The sequence below is a fragment of the Calidris pugnax genome, unplaced genomic scaffold, assembly GCF_001431845.1.
Source record: "Calidris pugnax isolate Ruff unplaced genomic scaffold, ASM143184v1 scaffold24, whole genome shotgun sequence".
In the NCBI taxonomy this organism is placed as follows: Eukaryota; Metazoa; Chordata; class Aves; order Charadriiformes; family Scolopacidae; genus Calidris; species Calidris pugnax.
The window spans coordinates 25,323,568-25,346,048 of NW_015090922.1; the positions used below are offsets into that span (position 1 = coordinate 25,323,568).

At 43.4% G+C, this 22,481-nt stretch overlaps 1 protein-coding gene across 1 annotated transcript in view; it reads right to left on the bottom strand.

Moving 5' to 3' along the window:
* The window catches only part of SLC35F3 (solute carrier family 35 member F3), a 112,659-nt gene that overhangs the window by 33,431 nt on the left and 56,747 nt on the right, over positions 1–22,481 (bottom strand). The window contains exon 2 of the mRNA XM_014950844.1: positions 14,311–14,635. Coding sequence (XP_014806330.1) covers positions 14,311–14,635 — 325 coding nt within the window. The remainder of the gene's footprint in view (positions 1–14,310; positions 14,636–22,481) is intronic.

Here is a 22,481-nt window from a genome sequence, read left to right on the forward strand (position 1 = left end):
ACGGTGTCTCTGGCATCAGCCGTGGTGGGATTACAGCCCAGGAGAGTTGAAAAGCCTTGTTGAAGGGGAGTTTTGCATTTTGGAAATGAGGACATTATCTGCATACGGTTGTGGAGGAAGGAGCGCTTACCATAAGCCAAGGATTTTTTTTAAATTTGTAGGTGTATGGAGAATGAAGAGGGCTGTCGAGGGCCATTGTTTTATACTGAACATGAGTGGGATGGCAAATGGTGTAAATGGAGGTGAGAGCCACCTGTCCCACAGCCTGGTCCCCCCGCACAGCTGGGGTCTGCCTTGGGTGAGGACAGCCTGGAGTGACACTGGGGGGACGATGGCAAGCCAGCTGGGGCAACCTGTGCTGCAGGCACCACCGTGCTTGTGGGCAGGAGAGTGTCCCCCTCCCAGGGCTCCAGCTCTGTTCTTTGGAGGGGGAAGGGATTTTCGGAGCAGCACTTACAGACAGATGCTTGAGAATAAGCAGCCTTCCTGCTGCGAGAAGGCAGGTGTCCGCTCCTTCAGCAAACAAGCTGGGACCTGATCCTGGAGACTCTGCTCTCCCACTGAGACCCACAGGGAAAGATACAGGCTGTGCAACTGGATTTTTCCACACCAGTCAAGGGCACATCCCCACATTTACCCTAGAGCTAGAGAGCACAAAATACGTGGCTTCATTTTCCTTTCCTTTTCAACAGCTCCTGATCTGTAGGACACTGTATGAAGGCTGTCAAAAGTAAAACCGCCTGTTACTCCTCTAGGATATCCCTGCTCAGCGTGTATATTCAAAGGGTGCATATATACACGCACACATATACATACGTACACAACCATGAGGAGACATTTCCAACAGTGTTCACTAACGGTTCACCACTCCTTCGAACCAAGCCGTTACAGTTTCACCACAGTCTTTAGTTAAGACTAGAGAATCCAGAAGCAGGACCTCAAAAATGCTACCCCAAATATCCTGATGCCTCATGGAGTCTCAGTAACAGAGCCATTTGGAGTCACAGTGTCCTGCAATATCCCTATCCCCCCATCCCCAATGTATACAATTCAAAATCTGTTTCATTTTACTGTAACTGTGCACTGGGTAAACTCTGTTAAATTTGGCTCTGTCAATACCCCACCTACACAACTAGGATAAAGAACCTCAGTGGCTGGGCTCAGCCCCTTCTCAAAACTTAAAGATCTGTGACGAAACTGAGAGAGAGACACTACTCAATAAGCTTAAACCCTTGAGAGAGAAAAAAAAAATGTACTGAACGTTTGTTCATATTGTTACTAATTTTAGTGTCACATCTGCATTTCTTTTCAGATTGTTTCCCAGGAAGAGTGACAAGAGCAACAGTGTGGTTTCAGCCTCTGACATGAAACTATCTATTCAGAAACCTGGGGAAGGCAATGCCTGTTTTGCTGCCCTACTGTCTCCTGGATCCCCAGCAGCAAGGGATCTGCTAAAGTGGTGACAGGATCTGAAGAACCTCACTGACACAGGGGGCAAAGCACCTCCAAGCTCTAGGTGGCTGGGGATGCCGGGTTAGTTATCTCCTAGGGTTGCTGGCTACCTTCCCAGTGCTGGGAAGCTAGTCAGCTTTGCCATGCCCATGCTGGGGCTGCCCCAGAGGTACAGCCTACTGAAATCTCACTCCAGAGCCCAGGATTTATGAGCTGAAGGTCTGCAGGGTGAGCTGAGCGGGAGGCAGGTGGGCAGCTCTTTTCCTGAAGGGATCCCACAGCAGGAATGGCAGCTCCAGCTCATGCAGAAAGACCAGGGGCTTGCAGTAGCAGAAAGCAGGTGATCCTGTCATCTAGCTGGAAACATTTTCCATCCCATCGTACCTCATTCGTGCTGGTTTATTTAGTAGTTCTGAGTGAGACTGCACAAGAGCATGGGGGAGGCACAAGATGTGTTGTGAAGACTTTAGGGCAGCTACTAGGAATCAGGTGGGCATACTGAGGATGACGGGGACATCAGCATGATTTGTATCAAGTCTTATGGAAAAATCAATTCATTCATTCTCGGAGAAGCATAAGATAACAAAGTTGCATCAACAAATCTTGTCTGGTCAGGGCTGTATGTGTCTTTAGTTGCCAGGAAGTGCACCAGAACACGGGAGCGGTTACAAACCGCATCCCTGTGGAGGAGGGATGGACCAGGTAAGCATGCACTTGAACCAGGACAGGTCTTTCAGCTGTCTGCATTTTGTCAAGCACGGAGTGACTGTGCTCAAAGCCTTAGGTGAGCTGAGTCCGTGCTAATGAGCTTATCTGCAGGAGCCTGTTGGATAAGCCACAATAAATCTAATTAATATAGGCTTGCATCTCACCTGCTTCTGCCAGTCCTGCAATACCCTTGGTGTGTTTGTGAGGATGGATCTGCTCACACTTTACCTCTGAGAGAGAAGAGAGGCACCTGAGGAGGCAAAGTGTCTGCTGGAAACCACACGTGGATGTTTATGCCTGTTTGCAGGATGGGGCGTATGTCTCAGCCCTTTGTGGATCTGACCCCAGGACAAGCCCTGCCCCTCAGGAAGGAGGGACATTCAGTATCGCTGAAAATCAGTGCCGGCACCCCCAAACACCAGTAATTTAGTTAAATTATTGATTAAAAATACAGAAAATAACACTAGCAAGGAATCGGTGGGGTTTGCCAATTAATTCTTTCAATTTGGTTCATAAATGTTGCTGGGGAGCTGGGAGCCAATTTCAGGTGACTTACACAAGTCCAGATTCTTACTGTCACCAACCCCAGAGCTGTGCCAACATGAGGTATTTTTGGTTTGAAAAGAGTGTAAATGAATGGAGAGTTTGGCTCGTGGGGTGAGGACTGGATAACATGATGACAGAAGGGCTTTATAAACATTTATTATTCAAAATCTCTTCTGCAAACGCAAACACGCCTAGGCAATTATCTCACTTTAGCTGCAGATGGGCAATTTTGATGCAATTATTATGCACCTTCAGTACTACAAAGCTTTCAGTGCCATTCCTTTTGAAAACGTCTGAATTCAACAGAATGACAAAACTAATGAACTATTGCATCTTTTTCCTGTCAGCTGCACAACATCTAGTAGGTGCCATCAGCACGCTTCGTGCGGAGCTGTGTGGCCATGGCTGTTAGCCCAGAGGCACGCAAACGCCAAACGCCCGCTGAAGGCAAACTCCTCTGTAGCCTTCAGTAGCCCCCTTACTTGAGGAAGGATGATTTGCTATTGCACCTTGGGATCGCGACATCACATTGATTCCAGAATGCTATTTGTCATCCCTCTTTCAAATCTCCCTAATGCTATTTTTCTACATGTGCCTAAAATCCATGGTTATTTACTGTTCTGTGCTAGACAAAGGCTTTTTGGGTAATGAGACTCCAGATACCAGCAGCATAATAGTGGAAAGTGTCTGAAGCCACACTGACGAAGAGAACAGTTTGTTTTTAGCACAATTGCTATGGAGGAAACACACTTGTCTCCAGTTTCTCAAAAATACTTGTCTCTGGTTTCTTACAGCAAACATATCCGGGAAGCCAGCTGTTATTATTTTTTTTTTATAATTCTTAAAACAAAACAAAGTTTAAGAAATATAAAGCAGCAGACAACATTTTGCAACTTACAAGCCAAAAGTAAGGCCACAATTAACTATACATATAACTGGTAAGATTTTCAAGAGGAATGCCCTTATTGTGACTCCTGTTTACCTAAAAAAAAAAAGCCAATTTGATGCTCACTTTTGAAAAGATCCCAAGAAAACATCTTTAACAGTTCGGTAAATTCTATTTGTACATTCATTCATGTTAAGAAACGAATCTGTTAATGTGTGAAGTAGCTGTTGCTGGTATGTTCAAATCTTCCCTGGATACTCCTGAGTGATTTGTCTGGACCCCTGTAACTTGGATGGCTTTGTGGCTGCTGAGCTCTGGAACATCCCACACTAAGAACCTGCAGCCAGCCCCAGGACTCAACACATTAGCAATACTACACTAGGCATGCTGTCCATCAAAATCATGTAGGATTTACTGCTTTAGCTTAGCTCATGGAAGAGCTAAAATAACTACCTAGCTCATGTGGGTGTTACGTTCTAGCAGAACTCGCTCCCACAACAGGCCACATTTGCCCCACCATCTCCCATTCCCAAGGACGCACTAACCACTCTTTCAGCTCGGCTGCCCACCCTTAGAAAGCTCTTCCCTTGTTTCAAACACCTCACTCACTCTGTTTGATGCCACTTAGATCTTTCCTCACCTTCTCCAAGCCATGCATGATTTAGCTGACCTTTATCATATCCCCCTACAGTTATCCCTTTCTCATGATGAAGAGTAAAAGCCACATGGAACTTGGTAAGGCAGAAAGCATTATAGGAATTACCTGGAACTACAGAAAAGCACGGTTGTTTAAGTTGTTTGAAAAATCCATGAAATCGATAGAGCTCTCCGTTAAATGCTGTAAGACTTTCAGAGGGTTGGCCTTAATTGCTAAAAATTTCATGAGCAAGTGCACGTCTGCAGGTACGTTAATGGAAGGCAGCTGACCATTTGTCTGTGTGTCACTGTATCCTCTATAGGATACTATTTTTCAAGATTAAGTTTTTCTACTTCAGTTCTTCAGAATCAAAAGAAACTTTTTAAAAAATAATGTGGGGGAGTAGGGTCAATTTTAGCCTGGTCAAAGCCCGAGTTTACCTCTGAAAGAAGGAAAGATGAAACATGTTGAAGTAGTTATTAACTTGATACTTGTAATATTCACCAAGCCAGACCCTTCTCTGACAGAAATCAGCATGCTGTTATGGAACTCAGTGGAGCTGTGCCAGCTAAGGTCAAGTGCTGACTGGACCCATCACATTTAATATAGAGAACTTCATGAAATACTGAAAACGATAGGTGAAAATTTGTTTGATTATTAAAAATAAGCTAAGCAGAAACACTTTGTAGTGGGTTAATACTTTTTTTTTTTAAATGTCAAGGTTAATTAAAAATAAATCAAATCCTGAGGGTTTGAATCAACATGTTCTCGCCTGAGGACAGATAAATATTCAAGCTCTGGAAAAAAGGGGCAAACAGCAACAGAACGTGTATCTGCTGCTGGTATGCAGATATGTAATGGGTACGTGTAATTTAGAGACAGCACATGAAGAGATGCCATAAAGTACACATATATTTCAATAATAATAGCTATGTCGCATTCAGTGTCTGCAGATCACTAACCATTAACAAAATAAAAAAAAAGATACGAGCTGAGCCCAGGTCCCCAGCAGCCAGAATTGCTCCATGTTTCTATGACCTGATGTTCAGGATATCATGGTGAGATGGTCTAACAAGGGCACCATTTGTTAGATGGTGAAATTATCAGACAGCATTATAGAGCTGTAGCTCCATTTTTACTCTAGGTACTATTAAGAGGTAGTGAAGTAGAGGTGCAATTCCTGCTATTTTCTAGTTTGCTATTTAATAGAAGAACTTTTCATAGCTGAAGAATTATCTTTCTGTACTTGGAAATCTATATGCACCCAGCTGAAAGCATAATAAGCCAGACTACTGAAGAAACCGATAGGTTCAGTGCAGAAAAAGCAAGATACATTTTTTCAGTTGGCCTGGCCAGCCTCTACAATAGAGACAGTGAAAAGAATTTAAAAAAAACCAAACAACACACAGTATTTTGGTGAAGCAAACCAGTTTTTAGATGCGATGCAAGTGCAAATGCAAGATGACAACAGGGAAATTTTCAAAGGTACAAAAGAAACATTGTAGCAGTCTCTTAAGTGCTCATGAAATTAGCAGCTTCAGTAAATGAATAACAGCCCTCCAGCCCCAAAGAGAAGGAACATGATTTAAAAATCAAGAAACCACGAGCAACCAATACCAGTTTCACACGAGGAAGACAAGAGGCTGAAGACAAGAGGCCCAAATCATATGGCAGTGACCATACAGCCATAAAGTAAATCAGGCTTTTTCCTTTAAACTTGCTGAGCTTTAGCCCCGACCCCAAAGACTGACAAACAGACCAACAGGGGGATTACTTCTTTTCTACAGCTAGGCTGAAGTGGTCTTCACTACCTGCTACTCAAAGCAGGCAAACAAGATAAAAAAAAACCCAGATTTTGTTTGTCTTCTCCATTTTGGATTAGATTCTCTGTCAGAAAGCTGCCATTTGGAAAGCTGTTTTAGCACTGGAAAACACAGAAATGGTTGTACATGCGTGAGTACATATATGAACCTGTCTGCCCATCAGCTCTTATCTTACCATTGTTTCCCTCCGAAAAACCCTGTGGATGTTTACAGACAACATTATGTAGCCACTTGACAGGGTTTTCCAATTTATGATGCCCTGTTCACATACCTATGTTGCAAGCACCCTTCACCTTGGGTTATTTCTCTGTTTTTACCAGCTATAGCTCTGACTAACAAGCAAGCCTGGCCAGCTCCCGCAGACCTGCACTGACCAGGATCTTCAGCTAGGTACTTGTGCATTTATATGAGGCTGCCTTTTCATGCAAACACAAACAATCCTGGGAAATCTGGACACGGTCCATAACCACTAGGCAGCTGGACAAAAAGGTTTTTTCCACTTCTGTAGTACTGCCAGCCTCCGACACTTCTCACTGTATCATCCGTCTTTATTGAGAGCTGTTAATTATAGCTACGAAGTCTGTTACCATACAGGCACTTTCCTTTTTTAAAGCAGCTTTAAAGGTAGCTGCCTTCAAGATATTTTGACACAGATCTGGGCTGAAAGAAAAATATGCAGAATTCCTTCTCACTCCCTCCTGAGTTTTGTTGCTGTTTATGTTGCTGTTGTAAACAGCATGGGAGAACCTGTCTAGGATAGTCCACATTTAATGAGTTTGTGCACTGGGTGTCAAGATACTGGATACGATGACCGAGGTAAAACGTTTCCTGCGAAAGGACCAGCTACGAATTCTGTCTTCCTTCATGGTATGATGACTAGAAAAACAGCATATCCGTGCTCACCTCAGCTTTCTGCTTCTTTTCCCACGCAGTAAACATGACCGCATACTCTCTTCCCAATCCTTTTTTACCTCTGCCAGCCATAAAATGCAGTTAAGTTTCTGTTTGCGTGTGCAGGTCATGCCCGGATGCAGGGAAAGGAGGAGGTGACCCCTGAGGTCCCTTCAACCTGACTTCTTTGTTTCCATGGTCTCAGTCAGTGCAGAGGGATCAGCATAGGTAGGACCAGTATAGGTGGATTTGCTCTTGAGGTGTCCTGGGAAAAGCCTTTGCAGCACAGAAGCTCGGCAGCTACTAACCAGAGGAAGAGCCAGTTAATGAAGTGGAGTTTAACCAGAGATCATTCAGTGCTGCAACACACCACATTTTTCCCTGGCAAAAGCCATTCGTAAATACATTGTTCTGTAGCACATGCCCCGTCTGCAGGTAACAAGAACAATTACTTCTCTCTCTAGTCCTTGCCTCAAGCACCGTTACCTCATAGGAGTCATATAATGTAATTATTTTAGAGCATCTGTTCAAGCCACAGCAGAGAAGACAAAAGTAATGGAACAAGACAAAATGACAGGACACCGCTTAATTCAATCATCCTTGGAATGATTTTGCAAACCAGGCTCAAGATTAAAAAACATGTGTTTTTCCTGATCAGGTAGTACCCGATTTTCATTCTTGATTAGCATTCCAAAAGGTCCAAAAGCCCAGAAGAGGTGATCCTCAACAGATAAAGGATCTTCAGATTAAGGGAAAGCTTTTCACCAGGCATGAACGTTAAGCTGTTTCCAGAACATCATGGTCTGAAATACATATGCAGTCCCCAAGAGTAAACTGGGAGGCTAAATTAGAAGGAACTGGTTTACTAAAGAAGGAACCACAACCGTTTTCTCACAGAAGCTTAGGCACAGAAGCTCTCAAAGGCAGAATTAGCAAACTAGTCAAACAGAAGTTTAAAGAAATTATCTTAAAGGTGTTTCCAGGAGATGTAAAATCTGGGGTTGGTTTGGAAAGGGAGATAAGCATGTAAATGCCACCTTATGTGCCCAAGACCCACATGCAGGCTCTGCATTATGAGAGCTGCCTCTGAAGAAGTTAGGACTCTGGCATTAATTTTGGGGCATTCTGCCAGCCACTCACATCATCAACCCAATGTAGGTACCAAGCTCCTGTACCATGCATCTGAGGAACAGAAAAACTACCACCTTGAACACAGATCTGGGAGCAGTTCTTTAAGCTTTCTGATGGAAAACATCAAGAGGGAGTGCCACCTCAAATCTAGTTAGGCACTAATTCCCACTAACAGCTAAAGTTTGGCAAACAGACTTTCTCTTCCACCTCAGCCTTTCCTGCTGTTCACCTTACATGCCTCATGTTTGTGTCTCCTCTGTAGGTGTTTGCTCTCCCCATGTGTTTTAGGAGGAAACTGGGCTTTCAGCTCCAAGCTGGTAGTGCTGGAATATGCAGTGGGGCACTGAGGAGCTAGCTGTGGCAAATTTCTCTGCTGATCTAACCTCTGGTACTGTCTTCAGCATGTAGAAAAGACTAACACGAGCACGAGGCTACTCTAGATCTGGTGGACTACCTATTTTCTCAATAACAGGCAGACTGCAGAGCATATTTTTGACAGCTGGCTTAGAATTTTTTTTTTTCAGGAGCCACAAAGAGCAGGAAACCCTGACACTAATCTTTAATCACCTAAGAAAACAAGGAAGCAGCTGAAATGAGAATTTATGTGATAATCTGGCAATAATGCAGCATAGCTGCACTACGTCAAGGCAGCAGCAAGGAGGGACCTCCAGAACTCCCTTGGGATAATGCACCCCTAGCCCACATCCCACAGGGACACACTTTCCTTCTCAAAAGGAAAGAGACAGCAGCTACTTCAGGTTTAGTCAGAAAGAGGTAATTATTTAACTTTGAGAAACAGAAGCCAACATCAGCATCACCCTGAGCTCTGAGGCTTGGGCTTCATCTGAGCTAAGCCCAAACAAAAGCTCCATGGCCCTGGCTTGATGCCGAACACACAGCAGGTTGGGTATCGGACAGATGCCCACCAGCACTGCCCCTACCACAAACACCACATGGTTCCAGCAGAAGGCTTCACTACTACTGCTACTTGCTAATAGTATGATTTGGCCCCGTCTTCAGCTAGAACCCCTGGAAGAAAAGTGCAGATTCAGTGAAAACAGCCTGAGAAGTGATACTGTGGCCCATCAATAACACATGACCAACAACAGTTCAGACATCTGCAGGAGAGATACAGATGACCATGAGTATGATAAACCTCTTCCACAATATCCACATATTCTTTTAATTACTTCAATACCATGCACAAAGGTAAGTCCTGACAGACTGCTGTAGAGATCAAACTGATTTAACTTGGAGTTACTCCTGGCTTGTATCTATCTAACTCAGGCAAGAATGAGATGTTGTATCTTTTAATTTCAAGGGTCCTTTTTGTCCTTTGTTTTTTCCCCCATCAAGCTAATGGCAACGTGAATTGTAAAGTGATTTTATTTTGAGGAACACAAAGTAAATAGATATTATTTTAAGGCTAATGTACCAAATTGGACAAATAGAGTTTATAAACTGAAGTTTTTTGAAAGAAAACATGCTTCATTGGGTGACATTTGCTAAAAACACTTGTATTCATCATGTCTTGATGCCTTCGTGGCTTATTTATGACTCTATTAATGCTGTCTGCTCTGGTGGTGAAGCTCCCACCTAAGTAGTAATATAAATCAGTAGGATGAAAAAAAGTTGACCACACTGCAACATTTTAATGCTTCTGGGTAAGAGAGACTCATGAATACAAAATGCTGAAAATCAATAGTAAAAAAGCACCCAGTCATGCCAAATCAGGCTCTGACCTTCTTCCCCCTTAAAATTTCATCGTGGCCAGGGGGTTGGTTACCAGCACTGCATGTCTAGGTTCCCTGCCTGCTGCAGAAGCGGGGGGCAGTGCCCATGGGGCAGGGAGTTGCACCTTTGTTTGAGTCGGGATCAAACTAATGGACCCAACTCCTGGAATTACTGGGGATGCCAGGCTAGTGCCCTATCTCCTCCACGCTAGCAGAAATACATGTGAAACACATTTAGAAACTGGCCCACATTCTGCTGGACATCACGTGAAGCTATGGCACTGATAATTTATGGCTACTGAAGAGCTATCTCCATTCTGAGCCATATACATATAAAACAGAAGTGACTCTTGTGAAATTAATATGTTGTTAAATCAGAGACAGTGAGGTCTACTACATTAGTCCTCTACCATTGTTGCCCCAGTATTTTGGTTACGTTTCAAAGAAATAACTATACTTTGGTGTTACCTGCAACTTTTTTCTTTCTTGTCAGAGTAAAATCTTCAAATTCTGAAAGAATTAGTGCTAATTTGGGGGCAGTATAGACACAAAATTCTGACTCATTGAAAAAGAACATGCTAAAACATATTCAAGGTTGCGGATCAATGTGACCAGTCTTTCGTTCACCCAACACATCAGCTCTAGTCAAGGTTACGGAAGACACTTAGTTTTAGCTTCTGGAGTTTTCTTTAGCTCAAATGCTTTATGAAATAAAACTCAAGATCTAAATGACAACCAAATAAACAAACAGTCATGCAAACCATTCTGGAAGGTCCTGCCCTTTCCTTCTCAAAAAATAATTAGGTAAGACTGTACCATCAAAATAAGCAAGCTTTCTGAGATATTCTCCTGCTAAAACAGCACACAATCCTCTGATATTCGCCAAGTTTGCACACAGAGAGTACATCTTTATAAAAGGTGTGTTTTGTCCTGTGTAGAGATGCACAAGGCTAAGCAATATCTTACAGAGATTTTAATTTAATCTTCCATGTAGCCAGAGAGCTTTAAGCTCTAGTGCTTTTAATTTATGTTACCTCATAAATTAATAATGTAGGTATGACGAAGGGTAGCTCCTCAGATTAAATGTGTCATTTTATAAAGCCGTTTGGAAGCAAAAAGTATGAAGCCAGCATTAAGTAGCCTTAAATGATCCATTAGGTGCATAAATCATTACATGTGTTATTTCTGGACTGGACAGTGGTTGAAATGAATGATAATTTAGTTACTGTAATTTTATTTTAAGCTAGTGAGCACTTGCACAAGAAAAGAGAGCGGCGCTGACCCTGGCGTGCTCTTCAGTGGCCTGCCAGAGCTCTCTGCATCACTCCCACGCACAGTCCTGTGCCATGGGTGGGTGGCATCCTTGGTAGTGAGCGTGGGACAAGTTCTCCCCAAGTGGCCTACACCTGAGCACAGCTCTGGCATTTGATGGAGCTGCACAGGGAGACCAGAGCAGTTTGGATGTGAATACATAAGTCTTGGGTTGCTTTGAAGGGTGACTTTCTCCCCATGCTGTGGACACAATTGATAATCTACTTCCGCTTAAACAGAACAACTCCTTACCATGCAATATGGGTCATTCAGAAATTCTTAATACTTTACATTATGGCCTAATGCTCAAAATCTTATAAATAAATGGAATAAACCTGCTCTTAAATTTAATGTGCTACTATAAAATTTTGGTGGCAAATTTATTACAATCATATGTGCTGTAAAATGGGTAAAAATAATCTGTGCAGCTTCAAACTGGGTTGTGTCCACAACAGCTATGTTCTTCTGTGAAACCAAAGAACGTACAAATTCATATATATACAGCATAGTGTGTAGATATATATATACACATACATAAGATCTGTATAGGAGAGACTATATATCTATTCACTGTTCCTACATTTTATGGTCCCTCTTTTGTATATTTTTCCTAATGGTTGCTGTTACATGCTCTTTAGCTGTCCAGCGAGGTGACCCAAAGCAATCCTGCTGACCCAAGGCCCCACAAAGCCACCCACTGAGGAAGGGGTGGTGGGAAGGCACTGCCTGTGCTGTGGTGAGGGGATGCTGAGTGCCCAGCCCTGCAGAGGACAATGTGGCTGCCCAGGTGTCCTTGGGCAGCATTGATGCCAAAAAAAATTAGGTGCCTGTGGATTTTAGCAACCTGTGTAGGCAAGACCTCCTACTACCTCACTGTTAAGGTGACTTAGATGTCACATTTCCACCTTCTTCCACTACCACCTTTTCATTTGTCTCATTGCAAATGCCTGTCAGAGAGCTTAGATAGTATAAAAAATATAAATGAAGGTGATGGATAAAAAGAGAAGCAAGTGATTAAGCAAGGTATTTGTTAGTTCTAGGTCAGAATTGTCTTATTTTAACTACCCAGAAACCCATGCAATGCAACGCCTCTCTAACATGTCCAACTGTGCCTGGAATGCAAGCTCTCCTGAAGACAGTAATGCCTCAAATAGAGCGGCAAAGTCTCTGTATATGTCTCTCTCTATATGCAAAAAGGTGGAATAATTAAAAGGGGATGCTCAACACTTAGTTTTTCAAGTTTACGTGCATGTGGCATCTCAGTCATAATGGAGCGGGCAGATGAACAGTAATTCTTTTTATAGTAATTCTTAATGCAGGACCACTGAAAGGTCTCAGTGTAGATAGTAGACGTGCTGAAACAGACACATGGTAAGGGCAGTCCTCTGAAGGACTGTCTCATCCCAACAAACAGAGAGTACAAGGAAAGCAGATGTCTACAGTGACTTCCTGAAAAACAAAAATCTGCAGCAAATCTAGGAACCAAAGCTGTGTCTCCAAATGCCCAAGTCTACTCTGACACCAAGAAAAAACTCTGTAAATTATCCCTATTCAATCTGCTGGTCAGATACACAAATCTGCTGCAAGCTTACTTGTCATGATGCTCCCCTGCATCCCAAACAGGCTTCAGGGCTTGCACCTGCTCTTCAACCCAGCTATCATTTAATTAAATGGAAGACATAAAACTACCAACCACATCAATTAACTGCAGCAACAAAGACTATAATGCTTGAGTTTTAACCCCAGGGATCTGGCAAACCATAACTGCTCACCCCAGAATTCAGCAGTATTTAAAACATTATCTGAGACCAGCTGGAAAGAAAAATACTTAAAAACCAAAGAAATGAAAAGGTAGTTGTTTTAGGCTAGCATTTGTTATCGGTTGTAAATAAAACTGTTGCTTTCTCTAACCTCTATACTCCTCTCATCTCTGAAGCAACCATGTTTGCTGCGGAGTAAATAACAAATACAAACTGAAGACTGAAGTGCAGGAAGCACAACATCCTATGAAAATGCCTTTAAAACTTCTGGATACTGCTCTAGGACCTGCAGTGAACAGTGAAATTCCTTTATCTGAAGCCCTCAAATGATTTAGAAGATCATTGTTACAGAAGGAATTGTAATGACGGCTAAGCAGCACAATTTCAGCATTTATAATCTTAACCCTAGTCATCTGAGGTAGAGCATTGCCTGAGTACCCTGGTTTCTTAGATTTTTTTCCTGTAGTGAGTTTCCACCTCGCTGCTGCACAGCTGGAAGCTGAGAAATGTGTACTTTTTACTGTTTACTTTCTCAGCTACTTCATTAAAAGGCTGCGAGCCCCACTGTGTAACAGAAGGGGAAAACGCTCACATCCTTCCACGTATCGGGGAAGCTCTCTGACACAGGACATCTTGATGGCTGAGTCATCCCATCTGTCCCAGACACCTCTCAGGCCAAAACGAGATGAGGTGAAGGAGCGCTCACCAAGAGGCAGCCCTTCTAGCAGCCAGAGCATCCTCAGCCCCTCGCGGAGGACGGGCACTCAGGGTTTTCCAAGCGCGCTTCAGGGTTTGTGGGTTTGGCTTGCCATAAAGACAAGGTGTGCTGAAGACAAAGTGCTGCCTTTGGTTATGACTCTGCTTCCTCCCGGAAATAAACACAACAGCTCGAGTTTAACTGGGATCAGAGCTTGGCCTTTGATGTCAGGGGCATAATGCCAGGAAAATACTGCAATACTTTTTACTTGGCTATTCAAGGCACTGCACTAGCCCTGAGTTTGGAAAAGAAAACTAACTTAGCTTACTCAGAGATTGACACAAAAGCCAGCTGTGGGTAGAAGAAGAAGATATTAATAAAGAAATGATGTTCACAGAGATTTGAACAGAAAACTCTTGAGAAGCAATTGCAGAAAATGTACATCATTGAACAGAAAACTCTTGAGAAGCAATTGCAGAAAATGTGGACTTTCATTACGTGATTCGTATATGTATTTGAAATAAACCCGGATTTCTTACTGTTGAAGTGAAGTTGTATTAAGAATAATAAAATACCACCTAGCACAGGACACAGAATGTATTCAGAACATCCTTTAACAAACCTGAAGAGGAAAGCAAATGCAACCTTGATTTAACTGGCTGATCTGAATGAAACGTCCACAACAAACAGAGCAGCATACAAGAGCCACAGGACTAAAAACAAAAGCTCCCATACCTGTATCTTTGCTTTGGAGACTGCTTTTCAGCTGACTTAAAAACATGTCCAAGATAATACAAAGGAAAGAATAAAAAGTTCCAGTTTGTTGCAAACCACGTTAGAGTGAAGGGTGCGTCAAATTTCTTAAAGGTCAGTTTTGCTAGCTGGGTTGAACCCGACCAGGAGGAGCAGACACCCAGGACCACAGCCACACCCCAGAAAATCTTCTTGACTTGCGTCACGGAGCATTTCCAGCAACAGCGGTTCACCCTTCCACTGCCTTCCGCCCCGGCTTGCATCTGTGCTTCGGCAGGGGCTGGGGACTCCCGCGAGCGCTCATCCCCTGGGGAGAAGAAAACACAAGGCTTACTAAGGAAATCCAGCCCGCACTGCACTTTTCAAATCCTGGGCCCTTCTGAAGTCACGTGGAGCTTTGCCAGCACAAAAAACCCACCAGGTCTTGCCACAAAGCGTCCTTCGTTTTTAGATCATTGCAAAGCCTCTGGTTCAACTGAGGCATAATTACAAGGCAAATAATAATTATCACCTCTAGATTTAGGAGCCACCGCATAAAATGGAAATGAAAATTACATGTTGCTCTGATATACGTAGAAAGGCTTAACACACCACTTAAACTGATGCTGTTAGGACACGTAAATGAACGTAAAATATGGCATTGAGTTTAATAAAGCAGCAATGGTGATTACAACAACACTTGGAATTATTATGGTCTTGGAAAACACAGAATTGGGCCACTTATGGAATACGATGTTTCTTAAAGGAGAGAGGGGACAATGCATTTAATCCTGCAGTTAAAGCATGATCACTGCAACGCAAGGAGCGCAATTAATACTGATCTTGGATCACCAAGTATTTCAGTGATCCCTAGCAAGACAGGTCTCCTGAAGCTGTAACCAGATGGCAAAAATTAGACCAACCCACAGGCTGCCCTGAAGAGCTTTTCAGACTAGACAACCCTAACTTTTTTTAGCTTGAGTCCCGCACCAAATGAGACCAGACTGGAACTTTGTCCCAGCATAACTGAGCCTAGATGCTGCTGGAAATTTCTCCACTAAAAAACCTTGCCCTTTACATCCTTAAACGTGAATTATTATAGCCCTGCTGTCGTACCACTATCAGCAGATACTGTGGACAGCTTGTGAATGACTGAGCAAAGTGAGGTCAGGTGGATCAGTTCCTACCAAGATCAAAACATGCTGGCGGACCTCAGCAGCAGGACACTGCCTTTCTTAAATTCACCCCATTCAACAACCGCTAAAGCACTCAGTTGCATGCAACGCTCAGCAGTGATTTCTGTGAAAGGCTGACTTCAGTTTAGTTGGTCCATTCACTTGAAGGAGGATGTAGTAGTAATTCATGTTGAAAGCCAGGAACCTACAACTTCAAAAGCGTCCAGAGGTCATTGCATGTATTGAAAAGTGAAAAGAGAAATATAAGTACTGCCAGAACAATGAGAGACGCATTTTTTCCAAACATTTATATATGTTCAACTCAGACTAAGAGATCCACACACAAAAAATCCTTCCTTATCCTGGTGAGAACCAGTATTTGGAATGGAATATCTCTTCAAACCTCTTATTTCAGGTTAACCTAAATTTGTATTTACATGAGCTAATACATCATTAAAGAAAAGGTTTATTCCAATGGAGAGAACTATATATTTCTTTGCAGGTAAGAAATGCATGATCTGAGCTAAAAGTACCATTAGTCTGCCTAGTAAAGCTGTATTTTGTAACGGGAAGAACTGTGGCTTCTGTTTGGTATCTTGAAGTCTAAAGAGTGTAGAGCAGGAAAGATATAAACATCTAGTCTTTCTGAGCGGCTTTAAGAGAGATGGGGATGTTACTGGTTTCTCCACTTATTTCAGTTTTCAATAGAAGACTGTGTGGGCAGCTTCCCACATAACAGGAGATGCACCAGCAGGCCAATGAATTATCCAAAGTTAATGTGGCTTTCTATTAAACACGGAATGAAAGGTTACAAGCTACCTGCTATATGTTAGAAGCAGCTAGAAATGAAAATAGGCTGCCTGTGAACCCCTCATTCACTCAAAATAATTTTAACACATTTTCTTTGTAAATATTGTTTGCAACTAATGCTTCTTGCCTCACTCACTGCACAGACCTGTCAGGGTTCAGTTTACTGAACGATGAAACATTCATTTCTTTTAACTTCACCACGTAATGGGCAGCTGCCAGCACTTTCTTTGCTGTCCACCACACAAGTCCCGCAATGATTACTGAACTTATCCTTTCCTCTCAGGCTTTTCTACTGAGCATCGCCACTGCAACAGCAAACACTTCACAGGCTGTAAGGAACTCCAGCATCCTTCCCATGGACCACAGGGAGAGCTGGGCACAGGAAAAAATGAACGTAGGCAGCCAGTGTGCCACGTGAAAGCTTAGAAGGGGTTTGTGCCACTGTGTCAACACAGGGAAGAGCCTCCCTCCACTCACAGTTTGCATCTCTCCAACTACTTGGAGAGGTAGGAAAAAATGTCCTCCTTTTAGAAGACAGCTAGCAGGCCACCCGCTGTCCCCCTCTTCATGGTTATTCCCAGAGGAAGCAGGAAACCAGGATTTAAACCCCTCCTGCTGAAGGTATTTGACACTAGGGAACATGCCTTAAGCCACTAGGGTATATGATATCCCAAGATGAGTAGGTGCTCTGAATCACAACACTGAAGCTGTGTTATTTTTTCTAAAATAAGACTCGATCACTGAGACAGCAAGATAACATGTCTGGCCCTCTGGGCCACTAGTCTTGGCAATCACTGAAAAGAGGGAAAATCACAACTATATCATCTGATCCACCAAAGACTCAACATAAAATAACGCAGTGTTTGGTGGACATTCCACAACAGACACTGGGAAGGATCTTTTCCTCATCAAAGGCTGAAGCCGCCCACCCTGCTCCCCGCTGCGCTGTGCACATACGCATGAGTCAGCAGCTCATTTGGACAACTTGCATGAATATCACTGCCTTTTAACTCTATTCCATGGCAATTACTTCCTATGAAATAAAGCTAAACTTTACTGATGTCTTCTCTGCTCCATAAGCAAAATTACTTGTCCAGGTACATTTGATTTTGTGTTAAATACAACAAAAGAAACATTCACTTCCAGCAAAGGACAATACTGCGTGTATCACTTCTGAAGTGATCTTGCAGCTCGAGGCCCACATTTCTGGGGGTGCTCGTTCTTTGGATGCATTTACATGCTGGATGGAGTACAAAGATATCCTAGGCATGATGGGTTTCAAGATGATAGGTGCCATATTTTGGGGTAAAAATCACTGATCCAATGATTAGCAGTTACAAGCTAAGACCTCTTTTAACTATCCATCAGTGAAACTGCATTGTGCCCTCATGATTTCCTGTGCTGCTGGAGGACCAGATGGCAAACGGACACAGCCTTTTCTAGTGGATGTGGCATGTCCTGTTTTCTTTTAACTATCCATCAGTGAAACTGCATTGTGCCCTCATGATTTCCTGTGCTGCTGGAGGACCAGATGGCAAACGGACACAGCCTTTTCTAGTGGATGTGGCATGTCCTGGAGGATACCCGGGACATAATCTGCCCCTCCAAAAGCCAGACTGTGTTTGGAAATGGTGGACACTACAGATGATATACACCTATGTAGTGCCATCCTCAATTTACCACATTGTGGACTTGCCTGCATGCATAACACCCAGAGCTGTACCTTTCCCTGCCCAGTCCCGGTGTCCCCAAAAGAACAGCTTTTGTCACCCCAAGTCACAGGTGCACAGATGGAGTGACATCAAACCCACACATAGATGAGAAGCTCCTCACTGTCTTTCTAACACTGCTCAAGGCAACAGAATGCACATGAATTTAAAGATGGCAAAATGGCTCTTCAGAATGGATGAGGCAGGATGTTAAAGATTTTTATTTCTGGACATCCTCCTCCAGACTTTTAATGGGTTTCTTCCGTTACCCTGTGCAGCAGACTGCTCTGTATGCTACTGTATCTGCCAAAAGACGAAATCAAAATACTGAGATAGAGGAAAAAATGCCTATTTGCTTTTACTAAATTTGGCTTTTCATTCTCCCGTTTTTTCATTAGTTTTCCTGTTTCATAAATCCCAACTGGAACCACTCCTCTTCCCTCCCTTTCAGCCAACCTCTCTCCTAGGGCATTCAGAAGCAAGGGAAGGAAATCACCTCCAATGCTACTGCCAATGCCGTTACCCATGAGGATCCCCAACCCCAGAAAACTGCCATCCTTCTGTTTCCTCTGTTATGGGGGAGACCCCTCTCAGCTGACTTCAGATAACCTGTGGTAGGGACATCTCTACCTGAACTACTCACTCAATGCTCCCAGCTGAGGCCATGGACAAAAACAGGCACTGGAAGGCCATGCTTAGCCCACGTAAGGTAGATGCCTTAGATGATGTGCCCTTTCTCACTGACTACTTATGCTTTCACTGGGTTAGAGAAAATCCACTCCACCAGAGGTTACACCCTGAAATAGTCTGTCCAGGGCACTTCAGAAGTGCTTTAAGGCTTAAGACTCCTGTGCACAGTCAGCCAGTTAAAGGCTTACCATAGGAGCACACTGTACCTCACTGTAGATGTTAAAAATGTGATACTGATAAAAACCAAGGGCGGCATTCATCTTCTCAGTTTGAGACATCTGCTGTGCAGACTTGTGTATCTGAGACAGTCATTTACACTTTCTGCATAGTTAGTAGACAGAAAAAAGACATTTCCATAGCACAATTTATCTCCTCCTAAAACAAGCCAGATGAATCACCCTCTCCCAAGTGCTTGTTTCTCTCTACCAGCTCTAAACAGTCTGGGACGACAAGCTCAGAAGTAGGTGTCTATAGCGTGGGTGTCTGAAGCTGGGTGAGGTAAGTCCCACCTCCCCACCACTGCTGTCAGGAACAGACAGTAAAGCCACAGCAGACAGCACTGGTGGGCTCAGAGCTGGGCCCAGCCACACGAGCATATAGAGCTGTCACCCACGAACTGCTATAGATGCTGCCGACTAGTCTGCAAATGAGCAAAAGAAATATTACACAAGTGCCGGGTGCCCTCAGAGTGAGAAAGTGACCTTCACAGACTGAGGTCCTATCTGTTAGGGACTGAAACATGTGCCTAATGATAATGCACAACTCCCCCAGCTTCCCCAGGCTATGAATGTACTTCAGCGTAAGCATATTCTTAAACAGCTCTTTAAATCCGGCTTCTGGAAAAAAATCTCAGAGAAGGAAGAATCCTCACAGGTCTCTTTGACAACTAAAAATGAGCCATCCTCAAGGCATGTCCATTTTCCAGCCTCTCAAATGTTTTGTAGCTACTTGGGCATTGCAAGTTTGTAAAGCTTGCAAAAATATTATATGTTTATCATAAATAGGGGGGAAAGAGCTGAGGCAAGTCCTGTAAGACAGGACATACCTCAGTATGGGTAGAGCTCTAGAAACCTGTGACATGCAGAGGGATCCAAGCTGGACACTACACAGGGCTTATTCTCACAACCTTGAATGTTCTGTGACTTCCTCCTCACCCAGTAATTACTACACTCCCTCAGTGGGAGACCCTTAGTTCCAACACAATTATTTACCAAACATACCTAAGAACACACACAAGGACTTCCAGTGGTGGTTTTCTGGATGCACAATACTATTTTTCTCAGTAGTTGACTCTCAAACTCCTCAAAGTGTTTTTATCCCATCCCTGTCTACCACACTAGTTATGCATTAACTGTCCAGGATTTTTGAGCTAAGCTGTTAAAAAACAGCTGAGGCATCATCCTGTGAAGAGAAGATGAAGTGCCATGAAGTGATTTACATCTCTAATTGCCACTGTGGTTGTCTAAATCTGAAATGATATTTATTCAGATATATTGCCCAGGCATTTTCTTTACAGTTGGTCAGGTTAACGAGTGAGGTCTAAGGGACTCATCTATTGCCTGGCAGATCACCTGGTAGCTAGTGCAGCTTTCTCATGCCATTGTCCACGATGATCTCTCCTTTAACAGGTCACCTTGATAGCAGGTTTTAAGGAACTGTTAATATTTCATTTAGGAAGCCAGTAATCTCTGTGTATCAACCTTACCAAAGGCTTATGTCTCTGCTGCACAGAACAGTAATGAGAGCATGCACAGCCTAATTTCTGCATCAAGGGACATTCCCTCCTTCTCCAAATTAGCTTTAGCTCTGCCAAGGTTGCTTGCACCAGCTGTATCCTCCCCCCAACCCTACTAGAGCTCCTCAGATGCCAAAGAATCGGTTCCTGGGGATGCCTAAGCATCATGACTCATAAGCAGGTTTGTGCCTCTCTTACACCCAGACCCTGTCAGGATTCAAAGACACATTTGTTTCCATCTCTCATCTTAAGATCATCTCCAAGAAATATTTCTGTCCTGTATTTGTCATTGGAACAAGGCCTAGAGCCTCACTTTTTTTCCTCTAGGCAAATGCCCTCCTCACATCATGCTTTCCCAATAAATAAGGACATATTCTTATATTCATATATTCTGAGAAGATGAGCTTTGCTGATATGTGGGTTCCCCTGGCCTTGGAGAGCCTGCAAATGAGGGGACACTCTTGGGCAGATGGGATTCCTGCTCCTTCTAGCACATGGGTGGGAGGCTGCTGTACGTACTGAGCTACTGAAGAGGAGCACACACTCCACCTCCACATTTTGAAGGAAGGGGTTCAGCCACGCAGCTGCAGCTCAACTCTGAAACAGAGTGGTAAGTGCTAGAGAGGGTGAGCAATAGTGAGGCACGAGCATCCCAGCATGGCATAAAGCACAGGTCTTTGCTTGGTGTTACCTACCGGGCAAGCTGCAGCCTCACCAGTGTCCTCTGACAGGGGTCAAAACAGGCACATTTGATAAAGGACATGCAGCTTCCCTTTTTTTAAGGTTTTTAAGAGGCTTCTGACAAAATCCCACTCCAAAGGGCGTTAGAGAAAACAAGCAGCCAGGGAAGGTGCTGGAGTGGATAAAGGGCTCAGTACAAGATAGGAAACCAGTGGGGAGTAAATACAGCAATGGGGGAAGTAGGTGAAGCTCTACAGAGGTCTGTGGGACCTGCACTCTTCACCATAACCACAGATAACGTGAACACCAGAATGACCGATGAGGAGATGAAGTTTCCTAATGACACGAAGTTAGGCAGGTCAGCAGGGGCAAGGGCCAGCTTGGAGGGATGACAGACTGCGTGAGTGGGTCATAAATCGGCAGATGGAGAAGTGTCCCGATAATGAGGTGCCAGGTGGGAGTAAACATCCAAATGCTGCACACGCAGCAATGGGCTCTGGCCACCGCCACTAGAGATCCTGAGCCCTTCACCGGCTCCTCCACAAAAAGGGCAACTCAGTGTTCAGGAGCAGCCAAAAAAAGCAAAATAACTGCCAAAAATAACTAGGATCAAAGCAGAAAACAGAGAAGAAAAGTTCCTCTTCCCCAGCACATCTGGGGAAACTGCAGCTCTCAGCACACCCACGCTGCAAGAGATACATCTCAGGGTAGAAAACGCACCTCGCCAGTTGATTCCACTGAGCTGGAGACAGGACCAGTCAGACCTTTGGTCAGGCCCCTGTTGTGGCTGTGAGTGTGATTTTTGAGGAAAGTGCTCTTGGGTTCCTATGGGGAATCTGAGAGTCCTGTGGGTGGCTGCAGGTGGGACTGCAATGCTTAGGGCTGCAAGAACTTTGGGTTTGTCTGTGCATATTTCCCCAACTTTCCAACCGTGGTCAGTGCTGAAGGTCTAACAGATCAGTATTATATTTTTTAATGAATACTAATTAATTTATCATAATGGAAAAAGGACAAAACCTATAAACCTTTATTAAATCAGTTTTTAAATGAGAATATTTGGCGAAACTGGCATCGCACATAAGAGTATTTAGATGCTACTTGGGAAACTGTAAAAGTTAAAAGCACTTTCTTTAAATACTTTGCCTTTACAGTAACAGATAAAAATAATTTTACTTAATTTGATCATGGAATGGTAGGACTAAATTAAGAATAAATCAATATAGCAGATAGTTTTAAAATCCACAGTAGAGGTTATTTTAAAGAACAAAACCAGGTTATTAACATAATAGGTCAGAAGGTCTGAATTTGCTTGAGGCTACAGAATAAGGGATGTAAGTATCTGGAAATGGGGAAAAATGCATGAACACAGATTCA